Below are 22,035 nucleotides of genomic sequence, written 5' to 3'. Positions count from 1 at the left end.
TACTGAACGGGACGCCGCAGTAGACATGGACGACGGGAGGAGAGCAGCGCTGCCCTGGTCAATCAAGAGAAGAAGGGCGTGAAAATAGGTGGGCAAATGGAGCCTCTAGGAGCAAGGCAACGCCCCCCCCCCTGCTCCTAGAGGCTAATTAGCATATTATAAAAGTTAGTTTTTTCCAGTAATGGCTTCAGGCAGGGAGATGTCACTAATATAGTTATGTTCAGAGATGTGCTAATGTCAGCCAGCTTAATAGCCATTTTTCAGGTGACAGAAACCCTTTAACATACCTTCTCTTTTTGGTTTCCAAAACTACAACTACTGAACATTTGGCTTGGAGTTACTAAAAAACAACAGTTGTCATAACTTTCGCAAACCGACTGTCATTTTACATTGCGCGGCCAATGAAACTCTTTCAGCTAACGAAACGGAAATAAAAGCAGATACATACAAAGCAGCAAAAAAAGAGAACGTCCTGATTTCCACCACCAATGTTTATTCTGTTAAAGAAAATTGGTACAAATATACATATATGTATGGTAAAAACGAATCTCTGTGAATTGAGGTATACAAGAAGCGATGAACAAAAAAGAGGAACGCGGAAATGGTGACTAAAGTCAAAGAACATAAAAAAAAAAAAAAGGCTGTATAACAGATATACTGTGCATAATAGTGGTATTAAAACTCTAAACTGCATATATTAATATATACGAGAAAATATATATTAATATATAAAATATATAAAACATACAAATAAAACAAAGAACAGCTGTCAAAGGAAAGAACTATATATATATATATATATATATATATATATATATATATATATATATATAGCAATATTGAATCGTGGAAGAAAAAAATTAAAAATAAAAATAGAAGAGACAGGCTTTCTGCAATGGCTTTTACACCACACATATACTGTTCTTTATTTTTTTTTATTTAAAAGTACAATAGAGATATTTCCCACTTTGTGAATGTTGAAGCGATAGCTACTTATATCTGAAGGTGACGTCCGGCGTGAAGATAAAACCACAGGTTGTCCAGTTTTATTTTTTACTTTAGAATTAGCAGCTGAATCAATTCTTATGTACATTACTAGCAACTGAACCCTCCTTTCATTTTAACCTTTGGCAAGATTACTTACAAACCTATACAACCATTAATTAACCCAAAACTATTTAAAATATCTGCATAAAAATAAAGATTTTGGCTTTATTCCCTGGGCTGCCAGTAGGTGGTTGCACTTCAGTGCTGTGAAGTGCACTGCGGCCGCCATGCACCTGGCAGCCCTGGGTTCATAAGGTCCGCCATATAATACCTAGATCTGCATATTTACATAGATATTTTCTTCTTATATTCATTTGGAAGCTCAGGCACTAGGACATTGCTTTGCAGAGAGTCATATCTCCGGTATGTAGTCAGATTTTGTTGGTTTTTAATTTAAATGAAAAAAAGTCCACCTTTTCATCTTCAGCCCCATGACTACAGTACAGAATCTTCTCTGATTTGCGAGGGAAGCCTATGAAAGATTTGAAGAACACTGGTTTCATATAATATAGGTTTGCGTTTTTTTTCTGTTTTTGGTGAACATTGCAACTTCCATGCCCCTCGTTGGTCCGTTTCTAAAGTAATAGAGATTTTATGAGAAATATTTTATCAGTCCCCACTCTGTAAGACCCATGTCCATTGCCGCTTTAAAGTTCTATCTCAAACGTCTTCTGGAGGTCACTGGAGAAGGGGTTAGTTGGGGAAGGGTTACCTCGAGCTTTAGATTTGCTTTCTAAAGCAGCCCACTGGGCTTCAAAAGGGTCTATGGCGGCAGATGAAGCCTGCCCTTGTTGGTGCTTGGCATCCAAATCCCAACCACTGCTGTCTAATCCATTAAATGCCACCGAACCATTTTGCTGCTGGGGAGGCGGTTTGAAGAATGGACTGCTACTGGTGCTATTCGTCTCATAGGTTGAGAAAGTCTGTTGCTTGACCAGACCCGGTGACGGCTTTGGTTGATAGACTTGTGGGTGACCTGCAGCTCCAAATACATTAGCAACCATCTGTGAAGGTGTAATGCCAACAACTGGGACGCTAGGAACGGTGTAGCTCATTCCATTAGTTACTGGGTAAGGTTGCTGCACAGGCATGAATGTAGGTGGTATAGTCGGGACTATGGCAACTGACACAGGTGGTGGAGCTATGAAAGTGTTTGTTGGGTAAGGGCGAGTAGGATTTGGAGCAGCAGCAGTGACAACAGGCTGCAACAGAGGCGGTGCCTGAATGACTGGAGCAGGAACAGGGGATTGTCTTTGCTGAGCTTTAACAGTTTTGGACACCTCTTCAAGCCAACGGTCTGCTTCTGAGGAAGTCCGTTTGTGACTGGGCTGGACAACTGTATGTGTGGATACAAACTCAGGCCCTGAGGGAAGAAGAAAAACATTTTACTATAATCATTTTGCTTAATATTAATATTCTCAAGGTCCAGGAGCGCACCTATGATGCACAGGGCCCAATAGAAAAATAAGATGGGGCCCCCACCACCTAGCGTAAGAAAACTAAAAACACCAGCAAAAGTAGAAATAATTAAAAAGGTGTGTGTAATATCACAATAGATCAGAAAACCCACATAATAGCAAAAAGACACCAAATTGTTATTCCCTGCAAAAACGTACAGTGTTCTTGCACCTGATAGGGCCCTCCAACCTCTGGGTCCTATAGCCATAGCCCCCTCACATTTCTTGGACACAGCCTGGAACATAGACTGCGTAAACAGATATATAAAGCCAAAATGGATGCAAAATACATGAGACCTTATATAGAACATAAAGCCATGCTACCGCTCCTATGTGTGTCATTGACACAACAAAGGGCAATAGTGTGTGTGTGCAATATCACATACAGGGGATCACAACTGGAAGACACAGAGGTAGGCCAGTAAAGGACTACTACATAGACAAGCCAAACAAAAAAAAAAAAAAAAAAAAAAAAAAAAAAAAAAAGCAAAGCAGTGTATTTTTCTCTTAGGCTGCAACCATGTATTCTCCCTCTTCCCCTGTAATGCTAATGGATGTAAGCCAGGAAGTTTAGGAGGAAGGGCCTGACTTCAATGGGTCAGTAGTCTGCATTTAGCAGCCAAGAATAAGGCATGGTCTACCTTTTTGTGCAACAGACATACGGATGCAAAGCACACCCATCCACAGGTTGTTTGAATACTGTACGGAGCGAGCGCTCTGTACAGTATTAGAATGTATTGGCTCAGATGAGCCAAAGTTATTACTTCACGAAGTCTCGCAAGACTTTGGGTGATAACTTAAATAATTAATTTCTATGGGAGTTATGAAAAGAGCCAACCAAGCATGCTTTGCCATTTTTGAAAGTTTCATAGTGGACCATGCATTTGCAGCCACCCATCCAATCACTTCTATGGGACTGCCGGAAACAGCCAAGCCAGCACTCGGCTATTTTTGGAACTCCCTTAGCGGTGAATAGAGAGTGGCCGCTTTTGTGCAGTGCACTCTCATTCACTTCGGAGGAACTGTTCTGGAGACAGGTGTGGGTCCCAGAAGTGGGAACAGTACCAATGTGACATTAGTCATATCTTAGCAATATATCATCAATGTTTGAGATGAGACAACCCCTTTTAAAGTAAATTACCCATCGTTCTATTGTGTTTGGGAGCCTCCAACTTTTCTCCAACAGATGATTTTGGAAGAGAGAGGGGCTGGACAAGTGAATATCTCTGCCTGATTCTTTTCTCACAGGAGATAAGTTGCCAACAGAAATATCTGGCTACCACATTGTCCCGTCTCCTCATCGTTTGTTGTTGGATATTATGAAGCTTTAGAATACATGGTGTTACACTGACAGGCCTAATAGGCAGATGGGTCTCAAGAGCAATCGTAATCAACTGCATTGCATGGCACCAGTCAGATGACAGCATCTTAGGCTTCTTTCACACCTGCGTCAGGCGCGGATCCGTCTGGTATCTGCACAGACGGATCCGCACCTATAATGCAAACGCTTGTATCCGTTCAGAAAGGATCCGTTTGCATTATGAAGAACAAAGTCAAAACGGATCCGTCCTGACTTACATTGAAAGTCAATTGGGGACAGATTTGTTTTCAATTGCACCATATTGTGTCAGTGAAAAGAGATCCGCTCTCATTGACTTACATTTTGCGCAGCGTTTTGGTGTCCGCATCCAGAGCGGAATGGAGGCGGAACGGAGCCAAACTGATGCATTCTGAACGGATCTTTATTTATTCAGAATGCATTGTGGCTGAACTGATCTGTTTTGAACCGTTTGTGAGATCCCTGAAACGGATCTCACAAACGGAATTCAAAACGCCAATGTGAAAGTAGCCTAAGGTGCTAAAAACTGTGGAGCTCGGAGTCATCCCTGATCCCGACACTTGTGGCAGGAGTAGAGCTGTGGGATACTGAGATCAACATTACTAAAGTGCACATCGCTGAGGGGTAACCGTGATGTACATTTTTGGTTAAGCTACAGATCATGCAAAAGGTATGTGAACTCTTGTGTAGCTTGTTAAAGGGGTATGTTCACTTTATTCGTATTGATGACCTGTTCTCAGGATAGGCCATCAATATCAGATAGTCAGGGGTCTGACTCCCAGCACCCGCCGATCAGCGGTTTAAAGAGAAAGCTGCAGTTGTGTGGGCGCTGCCTTCTCATTGTTTACCTGCTCGCCGTCGCAACCGGATCGGTGAGCAGGTGTAATTACACCTAATTAGTCCTATTCATTTCAATATGACGGCTGCTTCCTATATAGTTGAATCGGTTGCGTCGATCTGATACTGATGACCTATCGTGAGGATAGGTCATGAATATAAAAAATGCGGACAACCCCTTTAACAGTTTCGGTTTATTTTGTGTCTGCATATTTACGTCAACGATGAGGACTGATCCCAGCAGAAGAAAGTGGGAAGCAGTTTCTGTTCTGCCAGAAGTAAGCTCCCATGTGAACAGCACAGTGCAGGGCTTTCCATCTAATATCTTACCAACAATAGTGGCCACAGGCGGTGCTCCGGTGCTAGCAACTTGTTGGGCAGATACTGTAGGAGCATTTGCCCATGGATTGGTCTCACGCACAGGTGCTGCTGCAGGAGCCACAGAGACTTGTGCAGGCTTAGCAGCGGGAAGTGTGAATGCAGAGGCAGTGCCATTCACTAAAACATGACAATGAACAGGTTAGTACATGCAGAGACATGCAGAAAGCAGAAACCTTAGACTATAGATAGGGATAAGCCTAAAATGCTGGAAAGACGAGGTGTTAGCACAGTAAAAGCTTTTGCATTGTATCATTAAAGGTCATAACACGGCAAAAGGACTACATTAAAGGGGTTATCCAATATCATAAACAGCCCCGCTATGTGCCGGGCCCCTCACAGTGAATTTACTTACCTGGCTCCTGGTCCCTGCACCACCGCTGCTGCTTCTCTCCGTACGCGGATGAAAACATCTGGTATCAGGGGAAGCAGCCAATGGCAGGCGGGGACGAGCCTCCCTAGCGTCATCCCCGAGGCTAGGGAGGCTCGTCCCCGTCCCTGCCAGCTATTGGGTGCCCCTTCCCCCAACACCCGATGTTTTCATCCGTGTACAGGGAGTAGCAGCAGCGGCAGTGCAGGGACCAGTAGCGGCGCGGGGAGCAGGGTAAGTATATTACCTCTAAGGGGCCTGGCACATGGGGGTGGGGGGCTGTTTATGATATTGGATAACCCCTTGAAAATCTGAATCCACATGTGTGTCCATGACGTTAAAATCAACAGCAGACATTAGGTGGTAGACATGCCCCATACAAAGGTTAAAACGGCTGTACTAATACTAAGGATTTAGTAAGACTGGCACTTTCTGTGCTGGTCTCGATATTCCCTGTGCTGCAGGACGACACACCACATTTAAGGCGCAAGCCTCATTATAAATTAGGCACATCCTCTGGTAGTCGTGCACCTAAACGGAAATCCAAGACATATGCATCAGAAAATCAACGTAAATGAAGATAAATTGGTCTCAGCTGCTGGCCATGTCCCTTCCCCGCCCGCTTTTGGAAAAGTGGCAAAGTAGGCATAAAAAGAGGCACTTGGGACTTACCAGCACCCTCCCCCTAAACCCCCACCCCTGCAAAAAATAAATAATTTGCATTTAAAAAGTCTCAAGCACACAGCTTGTGACTTTTTAAAGACACTTTTCTGGCGTAAGGAAGATGATAAATCACCCCCTAAGTGTATGAATGTTGTGCTGCACGAATAAGTGGAGATGAGCTATGTTGACAACGTAGTATGCCATGGTTGTCTAAAGGGCTTCTGTCAGCAGTTCTCTACCTATGAAACTGGCTGTTGCATGTGCGGTCCCTCTGTGGTCACATCTCTGTTGGTCCCGTTGCTCCTAGAGGCTCATATATTGCATATATTAAAACATATTTTGGGCACATATGCACGTGGGACCAACACAGATTCCTTCAGCTGCCAAGTGCACATGTAACAGCCAGTTTCACAGGTACAGATCTGCTGACAGATGCCCTACAAGATAACTGCTGCTTCATCTGCATAACAGAAAAAAATGTGTGTGTAAAATGGTATATTAAAGCGGTTGTCCAGGCATACTAAGTGATGGTCTATATTTAACATAGGCTATCACTAGGAGTCCAATACACCACCCATCAGCTGTTTGGGTGTAGATCTATTGCCAGAAGTCAGCACCGAAACTACACAGCCCCGTCAACCTTTACACGAGCTCCCTCCACTATAAGGGCTCATGCACATGACCGTATGTATTCTGCGGTCCGCAAAAAACGGATCTGCAAAAAATACTGATGTATTTTGCGGAATGGAACAGCTGGCTGCTAATAGAACAGTACTATCCTTGTCTGTAATGCAGACAATAATAGGCCATGCACACAGTCATTTGCTTTTTTTGCGGCCCCATTAAAGTGAATGGTTCCACATACACATACGAGCCGCAAAAAAATAAATAAATAAAAAAACGGAACAGACACGTAACAAACAAACTATGATCGTGTCCATGAGCCCTAAGGTTGGCGGAACTGTGTTTTTCCAGTGCTGACTCCTGGTAATGGAGCCACACCCAAACAGCCGATCAGAGTCCAGATCCTAAGGATAGGTCACCACTTATTAAAGGCTGGACAACCCCTTTAAATGTTCAACTAAATATTAATTATATTAACACAGAGACGTCATCAATGTATAAACAATTTGTCACAGGTAATGCAATGCTAATCCAGTACAGACCTTCAAATGTTGGGGACTGTGGTGTGGTGGGCTTAGTCATAGGTGCTGACATGAAGGGGTCTTCAGGTGGCATACTGAAAGTGTTGGTAATCTGGGAGCATAAGGCGCTGATGCTGTCTGTTTCTCCCTCTATCTCAGGAACTGTAATGCAAAAAGGGGAATTCACAAAAAGGTTAAAAAAAGAATAAAAAAACAGGAGGAACAAAATTACAATAACCCTGGGTTCACACCTGAGCGTTTCTGAGACGCGCGTAAAACGCGCGTATTTGTTGCGCGTTTTTATGCACGTTTTTTGCAATAGTAAACGCGCGTTTGACGCGTGTTTGTGTGATTGACTGCAGTGTTGTCCAATGAGTCTATGGCCCAAACGCGCGACAAACGCCCCAAAAAAAGCTCAAGAACTTGTTTATGCGTCGGGCGTTTTACAGCGCGTTCAAACGCGCTGTAAAACGCTCAAGTGTGAACCAGGGCCATAGGGAAGCATTGGTTTTCACGTGTTGAGCGTTTTACAGCGCGTTTGAACGCGCTGTAAAACGCTCACGTGTGAACTTAGGGTAAGGGTCCATTCACACATCCATGTGTGTTTTCCGGATCCACGGATCCGCAAAACACGGACACCGGCAATGTGCATTCCGCATTTTGTGGACCGCACATTGCTGGCACTAATAGAATATGCCTAGGGCATGTTCTATTTTTTTCGGGAACGGAAATGCGGAGCCGGAAGTGCGGGTCCGCACATCGTGCAGCCTCATAGAAATTAATAGGTCCGCAATTCCGTTCTGCAAAATGCGGAACGGAATTGCGGATGTGTGAATGGAGCCTAAGGCGCAGATGCTAGGGGAAGTGTTTTTACATAGAGATGATATGAAAATAAAACAAACACACACGTTAAAGCATTAGGCTAGTTTCACACTAGTGCTTTTATATCGGCAGGCTGTTCCAGTATATCATATCAGTAACACAGCATCCATCTGATATGGTTTATTTTCCCATGATAAAATGTGTTGGCTCAACAAAAGGACTGCAGTTCCCTTAATTTTTCTCTTTTTTTTTTTTTTCATACAATGCCTTATTGAAATCCTAATTAATATTGCCCACATAATACCACCTTATACAGTGAAAGCTGAGATAACCACCCAAAATTGCCTTTTTGAGAAGATTATGCAGACCACAGTTCTAATTTTCAATGCAATCTATTGACTGGCCCTACTTAAAGGGGTTGTCCAGGATTTTGATGGCCTATCAACATCTGTTACCTTGTACGATGGCTCCAACGCCTACAGCACTGTTCCTATTGAAGTCAATGGGGCAGGGCTGCTGTTACCGGCACTGTCCACTACACAATGGAGGGAGCTGTGCAGTTCTGGCAATGGAGCTACAAGGTAAAAGCTAATTGGTGGGGGTGCAGGGTGTCAGACCCCAATCTGACATTCATGGCCTATCCTGTGGACAGACCATCAATAACCAATCCTGAACAACCTTTTTAACAAACTAGCCTTTATAAAGCATTATGTAAAAGGTTCTCAGCTTGATTTAGTCATAATCATATACCAAAATAATTTTCTTTTTAATCAGCAAGCCCATATAATTATTGTCAGTGTGTGAAACAAAAACAGGGTGGGCATGCTCAGCTTTTGTACCCACTGAGCGCTTTTGGACTAGACACAATGTGAATACCAAAAAGGTATACCAAAGAATAGTGGAATTTACAAAGGGTTGAAGAGGGGAATTCCCATGCAAAATACCCTATAAATCACCAGTAATATTCCAGTTAGAAATTGGTGGGTGGAGAAGAGGAGTATAAAATAAAATAACAAAAACAATTAGTCAAATATAACTAAAGCTTCTCACATAGACGCTCACCAAGAGACTGGTGGTAACAAAGAGGGCATAAAAAATTCTTAAGGTTCCTTTTTAGATAAATCTGATGTATTTTTCACACACCTGGTAAAACAGTTACTTGCAGTCCCACTTAAAGGGGTTTTCTCATCTCAGACAATGGGAGCATATCGCTACGATATGCCCCCATTGTCTTATAGGTGCGGGTCCCACCGCTGGGACCCGCACCTATATCGAGAACGGAGCCCCGAAAGTGAAGGAGAGCACATGCGCAGTCCCCGAAAGTGAAGGAGAGCGCATTGCCCCATAGAAATTAATGGGAGAATGGGCCACGCATGCGTGGCACGCTCCCATTCACTTCTATGGGAGAGGCGGGGATTAGCACTTGGTAGTGGAATGACCCTGGGAAATCTGGGGTCCTCCAGCCACATCGCTCCCGGCTCCGTTCTCGATATATTGACTAAGATGGAAATACCCCTTTAAGAACACAATTGTTAAAGGAGATTGAATCACACACAGTCTATCCTTGAATGTGTTCTGCACATGACTCCACAAGGAATCCCGTACAGTTAGTGTTTCGCTTACGGAAAGTATAGGAGGACACATTCCCCTGTCTTACCTGGGTTTGTAATTTGGAAGTCAGACTTCCGCTGCACAGTGGATGGTAGCTCATTAATTCTTAGAGAAAGCTGCCGTTTAAAAGGAGACATCTTTTGGCTGAGTACAGGAAATCCCCTGAAAGAGCCTTGTCTTGCCAGCTGTTCCACAGGGGCATGTCTACGTGGGATCATGTGAGGGTTGCTTCCATCTATGCTTTCATGGACCACATGGAGCTCAGAAGTGGGTGGGGATGGCAGGGCTGGGACAGTTGTCAAAGTGACTGTGGCTGGAGCAGTGGTAGTTGGTAATGGAGGTTTTGGTTCAGAATCACCTGCTATGGCACAGAGAATGAAAACAGAGTTAGTCCTCGTCCACATGGTCAGTATTTTGTAAAGCATATTGGCATGTCTTCCACACTCTGGACCCGCTCCTGGTTTTGGCTTATAGTGCATCTGTCAGCAGATTTGTACCTATGACACTGGCTGACCTGTTACATGTGCGCTTGGCAGCTGAAGGCATCTGTTTTTGGTCCCATGTTTTAATATATGCAAATGAGCCTCTGGGAGCAACGGGGGCATTGCCATTACACTTAGAGGCTCTGCTCTCTCTGCAACTGCCGCTTCCTTTTTACTTTGATTGACAGGACCAGGCAGTGTAAATGTCATAAATGGGTTTCTGCGCCATACACCTGTCAGTATCTCTTTAAATTGCATGGCCATGCAAACAGGTTTTTAACAAAGCTGGGAATCAAAATTCTCTACGAACGGAAAACCACAGTCCGGAATCATTGGACTTAACAAGAAGTAATACGTCACTGCAGGAAGTGACGTCGGCAGTATCCCGCTAACATCCAACGCGGATACTAGGCAAAGCAACGTGCGACGCCAGCCCTTTACACCAAACAAGGACTTTACACGCTGCCTCTGCACCGCAAGATCAAAAGTGTTTAGAGGTAAGCGTTCGGCAATTCGGTCATCAAATCGCCGAAAAAAAAGCTGCACCCGACGAACCCTTCCGACCCAGTCTGAAGCATCCGGCAGGACTAAGGAGGTATATGAAGGAGAGGTAAGCAGCTGCAAAGCTGAAAGCTGTCAGTTATTATACCGTTGTGATATACAGTCCCACTGGGCAATACTAACAGATGCGACGAGACTACCAACTACATTATTCACTCCAATAGACTTTGGAAAGTGTGGACTTACGTTCGTATCGATTCCACCTCTTGGGATCCTTTTTTGGTCTGTCGGACATTAGACTATCAGGACCCGATCATTTCCATTAGGATACCTTAGAATCACTTGATACCAGTGCAATTGTATTTTACTTTACTTTATTTTATTCCATATTATTTTATTCCATTCCATTTTATCGTATTGATCATTGTTTTATTGTAACTTGAGTACACCGTTATCAAATTGCATTAATTAATAAATAATTTATAAATATATGCCAATTGTTAGAGTGCTCATCCTTATATTCCTATCAAGTGTAAATGTCATGTCTAGCCCTATCAAACTGCAGAGGAACGCAGCAGTTGCAGAGAGAGCAGAGCCTCTAGGTGTAATGACAACGCCCCCGTTGCTCCTAAAGGCTCATTCACATATATTAAAACATCATATTTCTCAGCAAGACAGGCACATAGGAACATGGGACCAGCACAGATGGGACGAACACAACCAGCCTTCAGCTGCCAAACGTACATGGAACAGGTCAGCCAGTTTCATAGGTACAAATCTGCTGACAGATGCCCTTTAATAGTCTCCATTCTAGTTTTAAGCTTATAAAATACACTGCATTCTAGTACAAAGGATTATGAGGAGTAGGGCCTGTTGGGAGTCCAGAGATTATACAGACAGCCCATAGATTTTTTGAGGGGTGTAAACACTGTTTAAGATACAACCATAATTAAAAATAATCTTGATCTGCAAGTACAGAATATAATTTGAAAATATACATTCACCTTTCTTGGAATCTTGTATCTGCTTCATAACTTCCTCCCTCTCGGCCTGTTCTGTAGCAGTGGTTACTCTAAATGAGCCCTCCCTGGTAAAAGTCGTTCTGCTGGCATCAAAGGTGGCAGTGACTCCGCATTCCTTTTCGCGCTTCTGCTTTCTCTCTAGGCAGGCGGCAAAGGCACATCCAACAGCATGGCTCAGTCGCTCTCCCTGCGATTCGTAAGAAATAAAGAAAAGTCATCTTTAACCATAGAATGCATTTACTCAGAAGCCGGGGGACTATAAAAGAAAGTACAATACCACATCACTACGATAGACATTATAGACGTTTCCATCCTGCAGCCCATGCTGAGAAGCCACAACGTATTTGGAATAGACATTCAGACTATATAAGATTGCATAGATAAACGACTTGTTGAGATACACCTGTAACACCCCAGAGAGGTCTTACTACACGCCTCTATCCCGCTACTATCTCCTAAGAGCCTGTATACTGTCATCAGATGTGATTTTGCTTATGTCCTCCACAAATGTGCATATAAATCCATGTTAAATTCAATTGTTCATGCAATTTGTCTGGTTACCAGTAGGTGGCAGCAACACATTGGCAGAGACAATCTAGTGTATCTGAGCTGGAATGGATTATTCCAGCTTAGCTCCCCCTCTGTGGAGAGTGGGCAGGTCCCACATCCTGCAGCATTGGTTGAGAAGGAAGTTAGGGTGAGTGTAGTCAACCCCCTAGACTTGGCCATATACCCAGTCCGAGCAGCTGGATGAGAAAAGCAGAAAACTACAAACTCCAAAGTTCCAGGAAGAAAGCATCCCCTGAGAATCCATCTGTGAGTTAAGTCCAGTGCCTAGGAGAAGCCAATTTCTCCTCAGCTAGTCTGTCCCCATACAGCAGAGGTCACATTTAAAGCAGAAGCACTCGTTCCTGCCAATCATTGCTAAAACCTGCTGGGACCAAGAGACCAAAGCTGTATACCGCTTGACACTGGCTGACCTGTTACATGTGCACTTGGCAGCTGATGACATCTGTGTTGGTCCCATGTCCATATGTGCCCGCACTGCTGAGGATAATAAAGTTTTAATATATGCAAATGAGCCTCTAGGAGCGACGGGGGCGTTGCCATTACACCTAGAGACTCTGCTCTCTCTGCAACTGCCGAGTCCTCTGCACTTTAATTGACAAGACCAGGCAGTGAAAGAGTCATCACATCAGGCCTGGACTTATCCTAAAGTCGATCAAAGTGCAGAGTTTGCAGCAGTTGCAGAGAGAGCAGAGCCTCTAGGTGTAATGGCTACACCGCCGATGCTCTTAGAGGCTCATTTACATATATTAAAACTTTATTATTTTCAGCATTGCGGGCACATATGAACATGGGACCAACACAGATGCCTCCAGCTGCCAAGTGCACATGTAACAGGTCAGCCAGTGTCATAGGTACAAATCTGCTGACAGATGCCCTTTAATAGAGTTTTTAAAAAGGTTCTGTTATTTCAGATGGCAAAAATAAGAGCTGCATATTGTTCTATCCTACTCATTAAAAATGCTTGACAAAACTCGAGAACATTAGTGTGAATAGAGCCTAATACACAAAAATCTTTATATGCAGCGAGTTGCAGAAGCCAGTACATATAAACCTAAACAAGGCTAAATAAATGAGCAGAAACGTAGAATAAATCTTCATATCACAGACCGTGTCCTTAACAGCCATAAAGCAATGACAGATCCATCTCCTTGTTGTTCCATCACGACATATGTAAGAGAATGCCCGGTCAAAGTTTCTGTCTGGAGCACAGAAGGACACTTTTTCTATGGTTTGGTCTACCAGAAGATCCTACAGGAAAAGAGAAAATAAATTAGTTGATAAAGGTCATCAAGTCAGAAAATATTAGGATTTCAAAGCTAAACCTCTCTCGGCCAGTTGCGCCCTATCTGTGGATCAGTAGATCATGCATCAAGTAATAGTGGTCTACACCAGGGATGTCTAACCTGTGACTTTCCAGCTGTTGCAAAACTACAACTCCCAGCATGCCCAGACTACCTACAGCTATAAGCCATTATTCCCACCACCCTCTTACGGTGTACTCGGTCATGTTACATCGCCTTGTCCCGAGCACCTACTCCCCCACCACACCCCAGTGCCGTCTTTCATGTCACTCACGCTGCATAAGTCGTATGAGTGAGGCACTAGGTACAACACCTGAAACCCCATATCCAGCTTTTCACCGAAAATGCTCAATTCATCCATTTAACAGGTAATATATAATCTTCCTTCTCAAAAAAGTACAAAAAGGGAACACAGTGAAAGTATATACCGTAAGTGTATATAATACTTTATATGTTGCATTACAGCTTGTACATAGAAACCGGAAAGTGGGTAACCCTCAAACAGAAAAAAACACGAACTAAGGACTATAAAAACTGTCACTATATAGGCATCCAGCATTAAAGGGGTATTCCCATCTTTGACATTGATGACATTTCACTAGGATATGCCATCAATATCAGATAAGAGCAGGTTTCAGAGGTGGGACCTGCATCTATCTGGCAATGATGGCATGCTCTAGTGATATGCCATAAATGTCCGATATGGGAATACCCCTTTAAGCCTCATGCACACCACGGTATCTGTATTTTGGTCCCCAAACCACAGAACTACTCAAAATACCTTCCATGAGCATTCGCATTTCTCTCTCCCATCAATAGAACTGACTAGTCTCGTCCGCAATGTGGACCAGAATAGAATATGTTCTATAATTTGCAGAACGGACATAGTTATGCGTACAGCACAAGGATGACTTTTTTCTTGAGGACCCACAGAAATGAATGGGTCTGTGTGCTAGCCACAAAAAAGAACTTAGAATGGACACGAGTGCAAAATACATTTGTCCGCTTGAGGAATAACCACATACCGTAGTTTTCGAGCAAGATGATGAACAAGCGACCAAGACCTCATACCTTTGTTTTCTCGTCCACAACTCTAAGTCCATCTGCTGAAACCCACAGGACCGCCTTGATTGCTTTCTTGCCAGTCTTTAAAAAGTAGGGGGGAAAAAAAGTAAAATCTTACAATAGGGTATAAGAGTTGTTTTATTTTTGCTGTGGACCTAGAACAAAACAAAAAATGAGCAAAAATCATCTGGTAAAACCTCTAGAAGCCCAAGTGTCGAATATCCATGCCAATTCATTCACCAAAGCAGAAGAGAAAGTCATAAAAGCACTGCAAAGAAGGTGAAGGCCAACTGCTCAACAGGAGTATACACAGAATATGAAGACTACGACATACACTTGAGAGTGCAAAGAATTCTGCATCAAAATTCTTTACCTGGATGAGAACATCTACCAAGACTTAGGAGACTGGCACACATGAATAAGGAGTTACTCCACCAGTACCTTGATCTAAAAAATCTTGCTACCACACTGTAAAATGGCATCTAGGCTAAACTAATTTTGAACCACTGAGAAACCACTGCTACAGCTTCCTCTAAATAAAAAAAGTTTTAATAAAATGCACTAGCCAAGAAAGAATCAATGGCCATAAACAAGGATCCATTAGAATATGATTTGGGATGGAGAAGGCAGTGGATGAAGAATAACAGCTGTGGCACTACTACGAATTAGTGCATCAAGCTGCAATGCATGGGGCCTGTCCCCTCTCCTGACATGTCTGTGTTAGTAACTACCGTACTTGCATCCCCCTTGTAATAACACTTCTGGGTCATCTATTCTTATGACTATGATGTGGCATTCCTTTATTATTCCTGCTAGACGTTATGAATGAAGGTCTAGATGGGTGTTACCAGTTAGCGGTGTGTCCCTGCAGTCTGACACTATCCAATCAGTTCTGCGAGTATCAGAATATGCAAGGACACACTCTTCTTCCATTGCACGGCTCAGCAAAAAAATGTAACAGGTCCTATACTTGTCAATATACTTTTTTTGTGGACATGCTGAACTGTCCGCAAAAAAAATGATCCGCATTTTTGCGGACAGAATACGGCCGTCTGAATGAGCCCTTAATTGGTAACACCCATTTATAACTTCTAGCAGGACTAATTGAAGGGGTATTCAAAGGATTGGGGATAACTATCTGATTGGTGGGAGTCCTACCACTGGGCCCCCCCCCCCCCCCCAATCACAAGAACAAGGGGCCCCGTACCCTGTGAAGCCCCCCCTGAAATGGACGGAGCGGCTGGTCGGAAAAACGCACCTCTGCTCTATTGATTTCTAGTCACTCTGTCCATTTCAGGGAGGCTCCACAGGGTACTGGGCCCTAGTTCTTGTGGGGGTCCCAGGGGAAAGGCTTAAAATGTAACAATGTGTACCAAAAAATTGGGCCAACGATTGGGGCAATTATGGAGAAGGAGCATTCCTAGGAACACTTGCTGCCGATAACTGACTTGAGTAAAGATGCCACCAATCAATCCATGAACAAGCAACAGGTGAAAGTATGGCTGACACATTTGGACGGCAGATGGCAGTAGCGATTCCTGATCCCCATACAACGGAGGTGATTGCTGCATGTAAATCAAGGAACTAATGGTACATTCCCCATAATTGCCTGCACAGTGAACCCATATAAAGGGGCCTTTTGTTTACTCTGTCTAAATATCGGATAGGATTAGTAAACTAGCCCTAAATTAGTCTCCAGGGAACCCTAAAAGGCCATGTCTTGAGAAATTCCCATAGAGAATGTAAATCCTCAAGACATGGCCTGCTGGGGTTCCTTGAGGACAAGGTAAATGTACATATGATGTATTGATGGAGTTAAACAACTTTGAAAACAAAATATTTTTGGGTTACAGTGGCTCGACTGTCACTAAAACATGGAATGGTGCTCACTCCTTATGCCGGATTGGAGGTAAGAATAATAAACAACAGGAGGGCACTCAATTATCTGGTATAAGGATACATATAGACGGTCCGATGTGTGTTTGTATAGAATAAAGGTCATTTATTTGCATAAAAATCACAACTGGACTGTAATAATAGCCGACTATAAATAAAGTTGAAAAAAATATAAATAATCGATAAAAGATCTAAAATATTAGATTGATGAATATGATTATACATAGGAGTACTATTGCTCTTTGTTTACAGCTGTACATAACTATTGTACAGATCTGAATAGTATATTATAGTACCCTGTGATCTATGCAGCCTATCGATTCTACTTGGTTAAGCAGAGAGTATTGCTGTATTTATGGATGATCCCAAAAAAGGTATAAACAGATACTTTACAACGTTATAACGGTAAACTTTTTGTTCCAGCAAATTACGCAATGTCTCTGTATATGTATAGCTTATACTCTACGTATAGGGAGTATCAGCAGGGTTCATATATCTCCAGCTGAATACACACAATAGTTCTGTATAGAGCCCGTTGCACACAGGGGATCTGTGACCTGAATACAATATAATATACTATTCAGATCTGTACAATATTTATGTACAGCTGTAAACAAAGAGCAATAGTACTATGTATAATCATATTTATCAATCTAATATATTTTAGATCTTTTATCATTTATTTTATTTTTTTTCAACTTATTTATAGCCGGCTATTATTACAAATTATGTAATTTTTATACAAACACACATCGGACCATCTACAGTATATGTATCCTTATACCAGATAACTGAGTGCCCTCCTTGTACGGATGCAGTGTTACAGTCTGCATTATGGCTCAGAGCTCCTTTCACAATTTCGTAGGCTCGGAGCTGAAATCTCCCAATGCTTTTTGCTGTCTCTATGCCTGTCAGGAGTCGGGCCTGGTTATCTGCATGCTGGGTAATGCAGTATTTACACCATGTAATCTAATGTGAGATAGGAAAAACTGTTCCACCACAGTATAGTCTCACAGTAAGGGCTCGTTCACATGACCGTGTGAAGCCCATGCTGTGGACCGCAAAGTGCGGTCCGCAATGCACGGGCACCGACCGTGGCCCAGTCGCACGCGGATCGCAGACCCATTCACTTAAACGGGTCCGCGATCCCTCCGTTCCGCAAAAAGATAGAGCATGTTCTATCTTTTTGCGGTGCGGAGGCACGAAACTGAACCCCAGGAAGCACTCCGTAGTGTTCCGTTCCATGCTTCCACACCGTTCCGAATCTCCAGATTTGCAGACTCATTGAAGGGAATGGGTTTGCATCCGTGATGCGGAATGCACAAAGAACGGTGCCCGTGTATTGCGGATCCACAAATGCAGTCCGCAGTAGGGCAACGGGCAGCACACGTTCGTGTGAACCCGCCCTAAGGGCTCATGCACATGACTATATATTTTGCTATCTGCAAAAGACACAGATCCGCCCCAAAAAAATAAAAAATAAAAAATTATGACATCCATGTGACATACTTTTTTTTTTTTTGTGGATCCATTGTAACAATGCCTGTCCCTGTCTGCAAAATGGACAAGAATAGGACATGTTCTAATTTTTTTTGTGTGGAAGAGACTTGAAGACATACGGAAACTAAATGCATACGGAGTCATTTCTGCATACAGGGGCTGCAAAAAGAAACAAAAAACGGAATGACACGGAAAGAAAAAAAACGGTCGTGTGCATAAGCCCTAGAGCGGTCAGGGAGCCATGTGATGAAGTCTACTGACTGTTTCCAAAAACGAGTAGCTCTGAACTAAAATACAGCAGGCTATAACACGGAATCGTACACTATAAGGCCTATTTCACACGGGCAAGTTTTCCACGCGGGTGCAATGCGTGAGGTGAACGCATTGCACCCGCACCGAATCCTGACCCATTCATTTCTATGGGGCTGTTTTTCACGCATCACTTGTGCGTTGCGTGAAAATCGCAGCATGTTCTATATTCTGTGTTTTTCACGCAACGCAGGCCCCATAGAAATGAATGGGGCTGCGTGAAAATCGCAAGCATCCGCAAGCAAGTGCGGATGCGATGAGATTTTCACGCATGATTGCTAAGGAGACGAGGGATGAGCGACCCGGGTCCCCATTTACTTTATTGTTTTCCATTATAACATGGTTATAATGCAAAATAGCATTCTTTAATACACAATGCAAAGTGAAATGTCACTTGAGGGTTAAATTTTTTTTATAAAAACCTTACTCACCTCATCCATTTGATCCCACAGCCGGGATCCTCTTCTTTGTTCTTCTTGAGGGATCTGTAAAAGGACCTTCGCTGACATCGCGCTCACCACATAGTGAGCGCGATTACATCATCAAAGGTCCTTTTGCAGGTCCTGAAAGAAGAAAAGACGATGCCGGCTGCGGTATCAAGTGGATGAGGCGAGTTAATTAGTTTTATTTTTTAACCCCTGAAAGGACATTTTACTAAGCATTCTGTATTAAGAATGCTATTATTATCCTTATAACAATGTTATAAGGGAAAATAATACAGTGAATAGACTTTAAAGGGTAACTGTCATTTTTATTTTTTTATTTGCTAGTTTATTAGAGCTAGGCATGTTTGCCTGAGTTAGTCTGTCAATGATTGCCAAAAGATCTGTAATTACCTTATAACAGCTTTCATTAATGTCCCCTGTCCCTTTCCACTGCTCCCTTAAAAGACTGTTGCTACAGCTTGTCTGTCTCCGGTTAGGAAGACAGAGGGGCGGTCCTTCACACTGCATGCCTGCATTAGGCTTCAGAGTGAGGAGGCGTGTCTCTCAGTAATCCAATCTGATTGGCTGGCAGGGAGCTGCTGGCTACAGCAAGTTTGTATGTGACCTGAGGGAATGCAGTTTTGGCCTCAGAGAACTGGCAGAGGGGCCATCTTGAGAAGATCCTCAATGTAGGATTCAAAACAGCCGTAAATAAGGGGAAAACTCAAGGAAAACAGTGGTAAGTGAAGAAACTAAAGATTGCTTTATGCATAATGCGGCTGCAGCAGAAACAAATGCTAAAATAATTTTTTTAATGAAAATATGACAGTTATCCTTTAATGGGGTTGCTCATCCCCATCATCTCCTAGCAACCATGCGTGAAAATCGCACCACATCCGCACTTGCTTGCAGTTTTCATGCAGTCCCATTCATTTCTATGGGGCCTGCGTTGCGTGAAAAATGCAGAATATAGAACATGCTGCGATTTTCACGCAAACGCACAAGTGATGCGTGAAAATCACCGTTCATCTGCACAGCCCCATTGAAGTGAAAGGGTCCGGATTCAGTGCTGGTGCAATGCGTTCACCTCACGCATTGCACCCGCGCGGAATTCTCGCCCGTGTGAAAGGGGCCTAAAGTAGTTCTCAATGGCCGATAAAAGACTATCAAGGGAAAAGGATTCCTAGATGCCATTTTGACAGTGAACAAGGATCCGTCACCATAGCTGTAGTAAAATGTCCTGCACTGGGAATTCCTGCAAACATACAGTGATCTCGTACAGTGTGCCAAAAACCCAGAATTTGTACCCGGCAAGTATAATCATATGATTGCCTCAATCAGCATGAGCCATGTTCATGTGCAGATTTCTGTAAAGTCCAGAAAAGATTATAAGGCGAGAATCTAGGCTGATTTTATTTCTTCTCAGATCATGATAGAAAGAGATTATATGAAACTAATGATTACATGAGTACTGCAGATAATTTAATGAATTAGCAGCAATGGATACTCATCAAGTACGACAGTATGTACCGAGGACAGGGAGCAGAATGTATGGGGCTAATGAACGAGAAAATACAGCTTCCAAAAACGTCACTCTCTCTTTAAAAGGGCATCTGTCAGCAGATTTGCACCTATGACACTGGCTGACCTGTTACATGTGCGCTTGGCAGCTGGAGGCATCTGTGTTGGTCCTATGTTCATATGTGCTCGCGTTGCTGATGTTTTAATATATGTAAATGAGCCTCTAGGAGCAACGGGGGCGTTACCATTACACCTAGAGGCTCTGCTCTCTCTGCACTCTGATTGATAGGACCAGTGTGATGACACTTTCACTGCCTGGTCCTGTCAATTAAAGCAGTGGGGGTCAAATGAATGGGGATGAGCTGTGGTACCAAGCACAGCTGCTATACAATGTAGGGCACTGTGCTTGTTAAACTATGAGGAGGTGTCTGGTCATGAAGGGGGAATATGGCCTGGTGTTGCACTGGTTAAAACACCTCCACTGTCAAACCAGAAATTTAAGATTTACAAAGGGCCTGCCATTGTCAGACTGTGCAGGTACACCCCCCCAACTGGTAACACCCCTCTGTACCCTTACTGCAGACTGCTAACAATTCATTCATAACTTCTAGAAGGAATAATAAAGGAATGGTATAACAGTCATAAGAATAGATGCTCCTTGTTATTACATGGGGAATGCATGAAGCTATTATAACAGACATGTCAGCAGCGGTGACAGGTCCTCTTTAAAGGGGTCACCAGAGATTAGGAAGGGGAGAGTGTCACATGTTTTGCACAGTCGCTAGCGCACATGATCTGTCATTGTTAAGTTCAGTGAATGGAAGGGACTACAGCTGAATCTAACCCACCCATCCTGGACCCAAAAGATTATTATTCCCTGCCCATCCCTCCGACAACAGATTTTTATTTTGTTAAAGAGAGGAAACCATACAAGATTAAGCTACAGGAATCACAGAGTGAAGGCACAAACTGCTATGTACAGTGACCGTTTTACGACCAGTGTGTAACTCCTTATAAATTAACCACAAATGGCATTGGACTTACTTTTGCAAAGAAGCCTTTGAAGAATTTCCTTTCCTGGAGGAACAGGGGAGGGGACAAGTCGAGCACTATTATTGCTGGAAGCTACAAATCTCTCAAGGTTGTAAAATCAACATGCATCAAACAGCACAGCAAGAATTAGTAAGAGCTATGTAAAAGGAGCAAGCAGAAGATATCACTCCCTACATCCATGCTTGGAAAAGAAGAGGTTAAAATGGCGGCCAGCAAGCTCAAGCTGCCAGAAGGGGGGGAGAAAAAAAAACTAAAAACTTAAATGTCACCCTGTAATTTCCCAATCCAACAAGGGAAAAATCTCAGAATTCATTCCTTTGCAATTAGCAACTTGGCATTTGGCCATGGATGAACGTGGCATGTCTTATCTTTAGAAGAGTCTATTAGACTGGGTTCATTGTGCCAGCAGAGACTTATGGCTAACTACAAGGCCTCATACATAATGCTGTATGGAGCTGATGGATGCAAATATTCTGAAAGGGATAAAAAAAAAAAACCACACACACACACAAGTATTTTACAAAGTTTGCCAAAGACATTATCGACTCAACAGAATCGACAATTGTAGGACCAATTTTTATATTTAAAAAGGTCACTGAGCTTTCAAAAAAACTTCTACCGCGTGTATTTTGTGCTCTGAAAAATACAGACCCGAAAAAAAGAAAAGAAATGGATGACATCAGTGTTACATCTGTTTCTTTTGTGGATCCATTGTAACAAT

The 22,035-nt window shown here is 43.0% G+C and overlaps 1 protein-coding gene across 6 annotated transcripts in view; it reads right to left on the bottom strand.

Annotated features, from left to right (window-relative positions):
• Nucleotides 1-473: 473 nt before the first annotated feature.
• Nucleotides 474-22,035, bottom strand: part of NUMB (NUMB endocytic adaptor protein) — a 91,943-nt gene continuing 70,381 nt past the window's right edge. For 2 of the 6 annotated variants that reach the window (XM_044271470.1, XM_044271471.1), the window contains exons 5-12: nucleotides 21,306-21,338; nucleotides 14,617-14,691; nucleotides 13,352-13,492; nucleotides 11,657-11,861; nucleotides 9,716-10,030; nucleotides 7,258-7,398; nucleotides 5,011-5,178; nucleotides 474-2,410 (exon numbers count right to left, since the gene is read on the bottom strand). In XM_044271470.1, the coding sequence (XP_044127405.1) occupies nucleotides 1,695-2,410; nucleotides 5,011-5,178; nucleotides 7,258-7,398; nucleotides 9,716-10,030; nucleotides 11,657-11,861; nucleotides 13,352-13,492; nucleotides 14,617-14,691; nucleotides 21,306-21,338 (1,794 nt within the window). In that variant the 3' untranslated portion in view covers nucleotides 474-1,694. The remainder of the gene's footprint in view (nucleotides 2,411-5,010; nucleotides 5,179-7,257; nucleotides 7,399-9,715; nucleotides 10,031-11,656; nucleotides 11,862-13,351; nucleotides 13,493-14,616; nucleotides 14,692-21,305; nucleotides 21,339-22,035) is intronic. The other 4 variants (XM_044271472.1, XM_044271475.1, XM_044271473.1 and 1 more) reach the window with 4 other exon arrangements.

This window comes from Bufo gargarizans, chromosome 11 (assembly GCF_014858855.1).
Source record: "Bufo gargarizans isolate SCDJY-AF-19 chromosome 11, ASM1485885v1, whole genome shotgun sequence".
Classification (NCBI taxonomy): domain Eukaryota; kingdom Metazoa; phylum Chordata; class Amphibia; order Anura; family Bufonidae; genus Bufo; species Bufo gargarizans.
The sequence above is the reverse complement of the archived record's forward strand: the minus strand, read 5'-3'. Positions and strand labels throughout refer to the sequence as shown.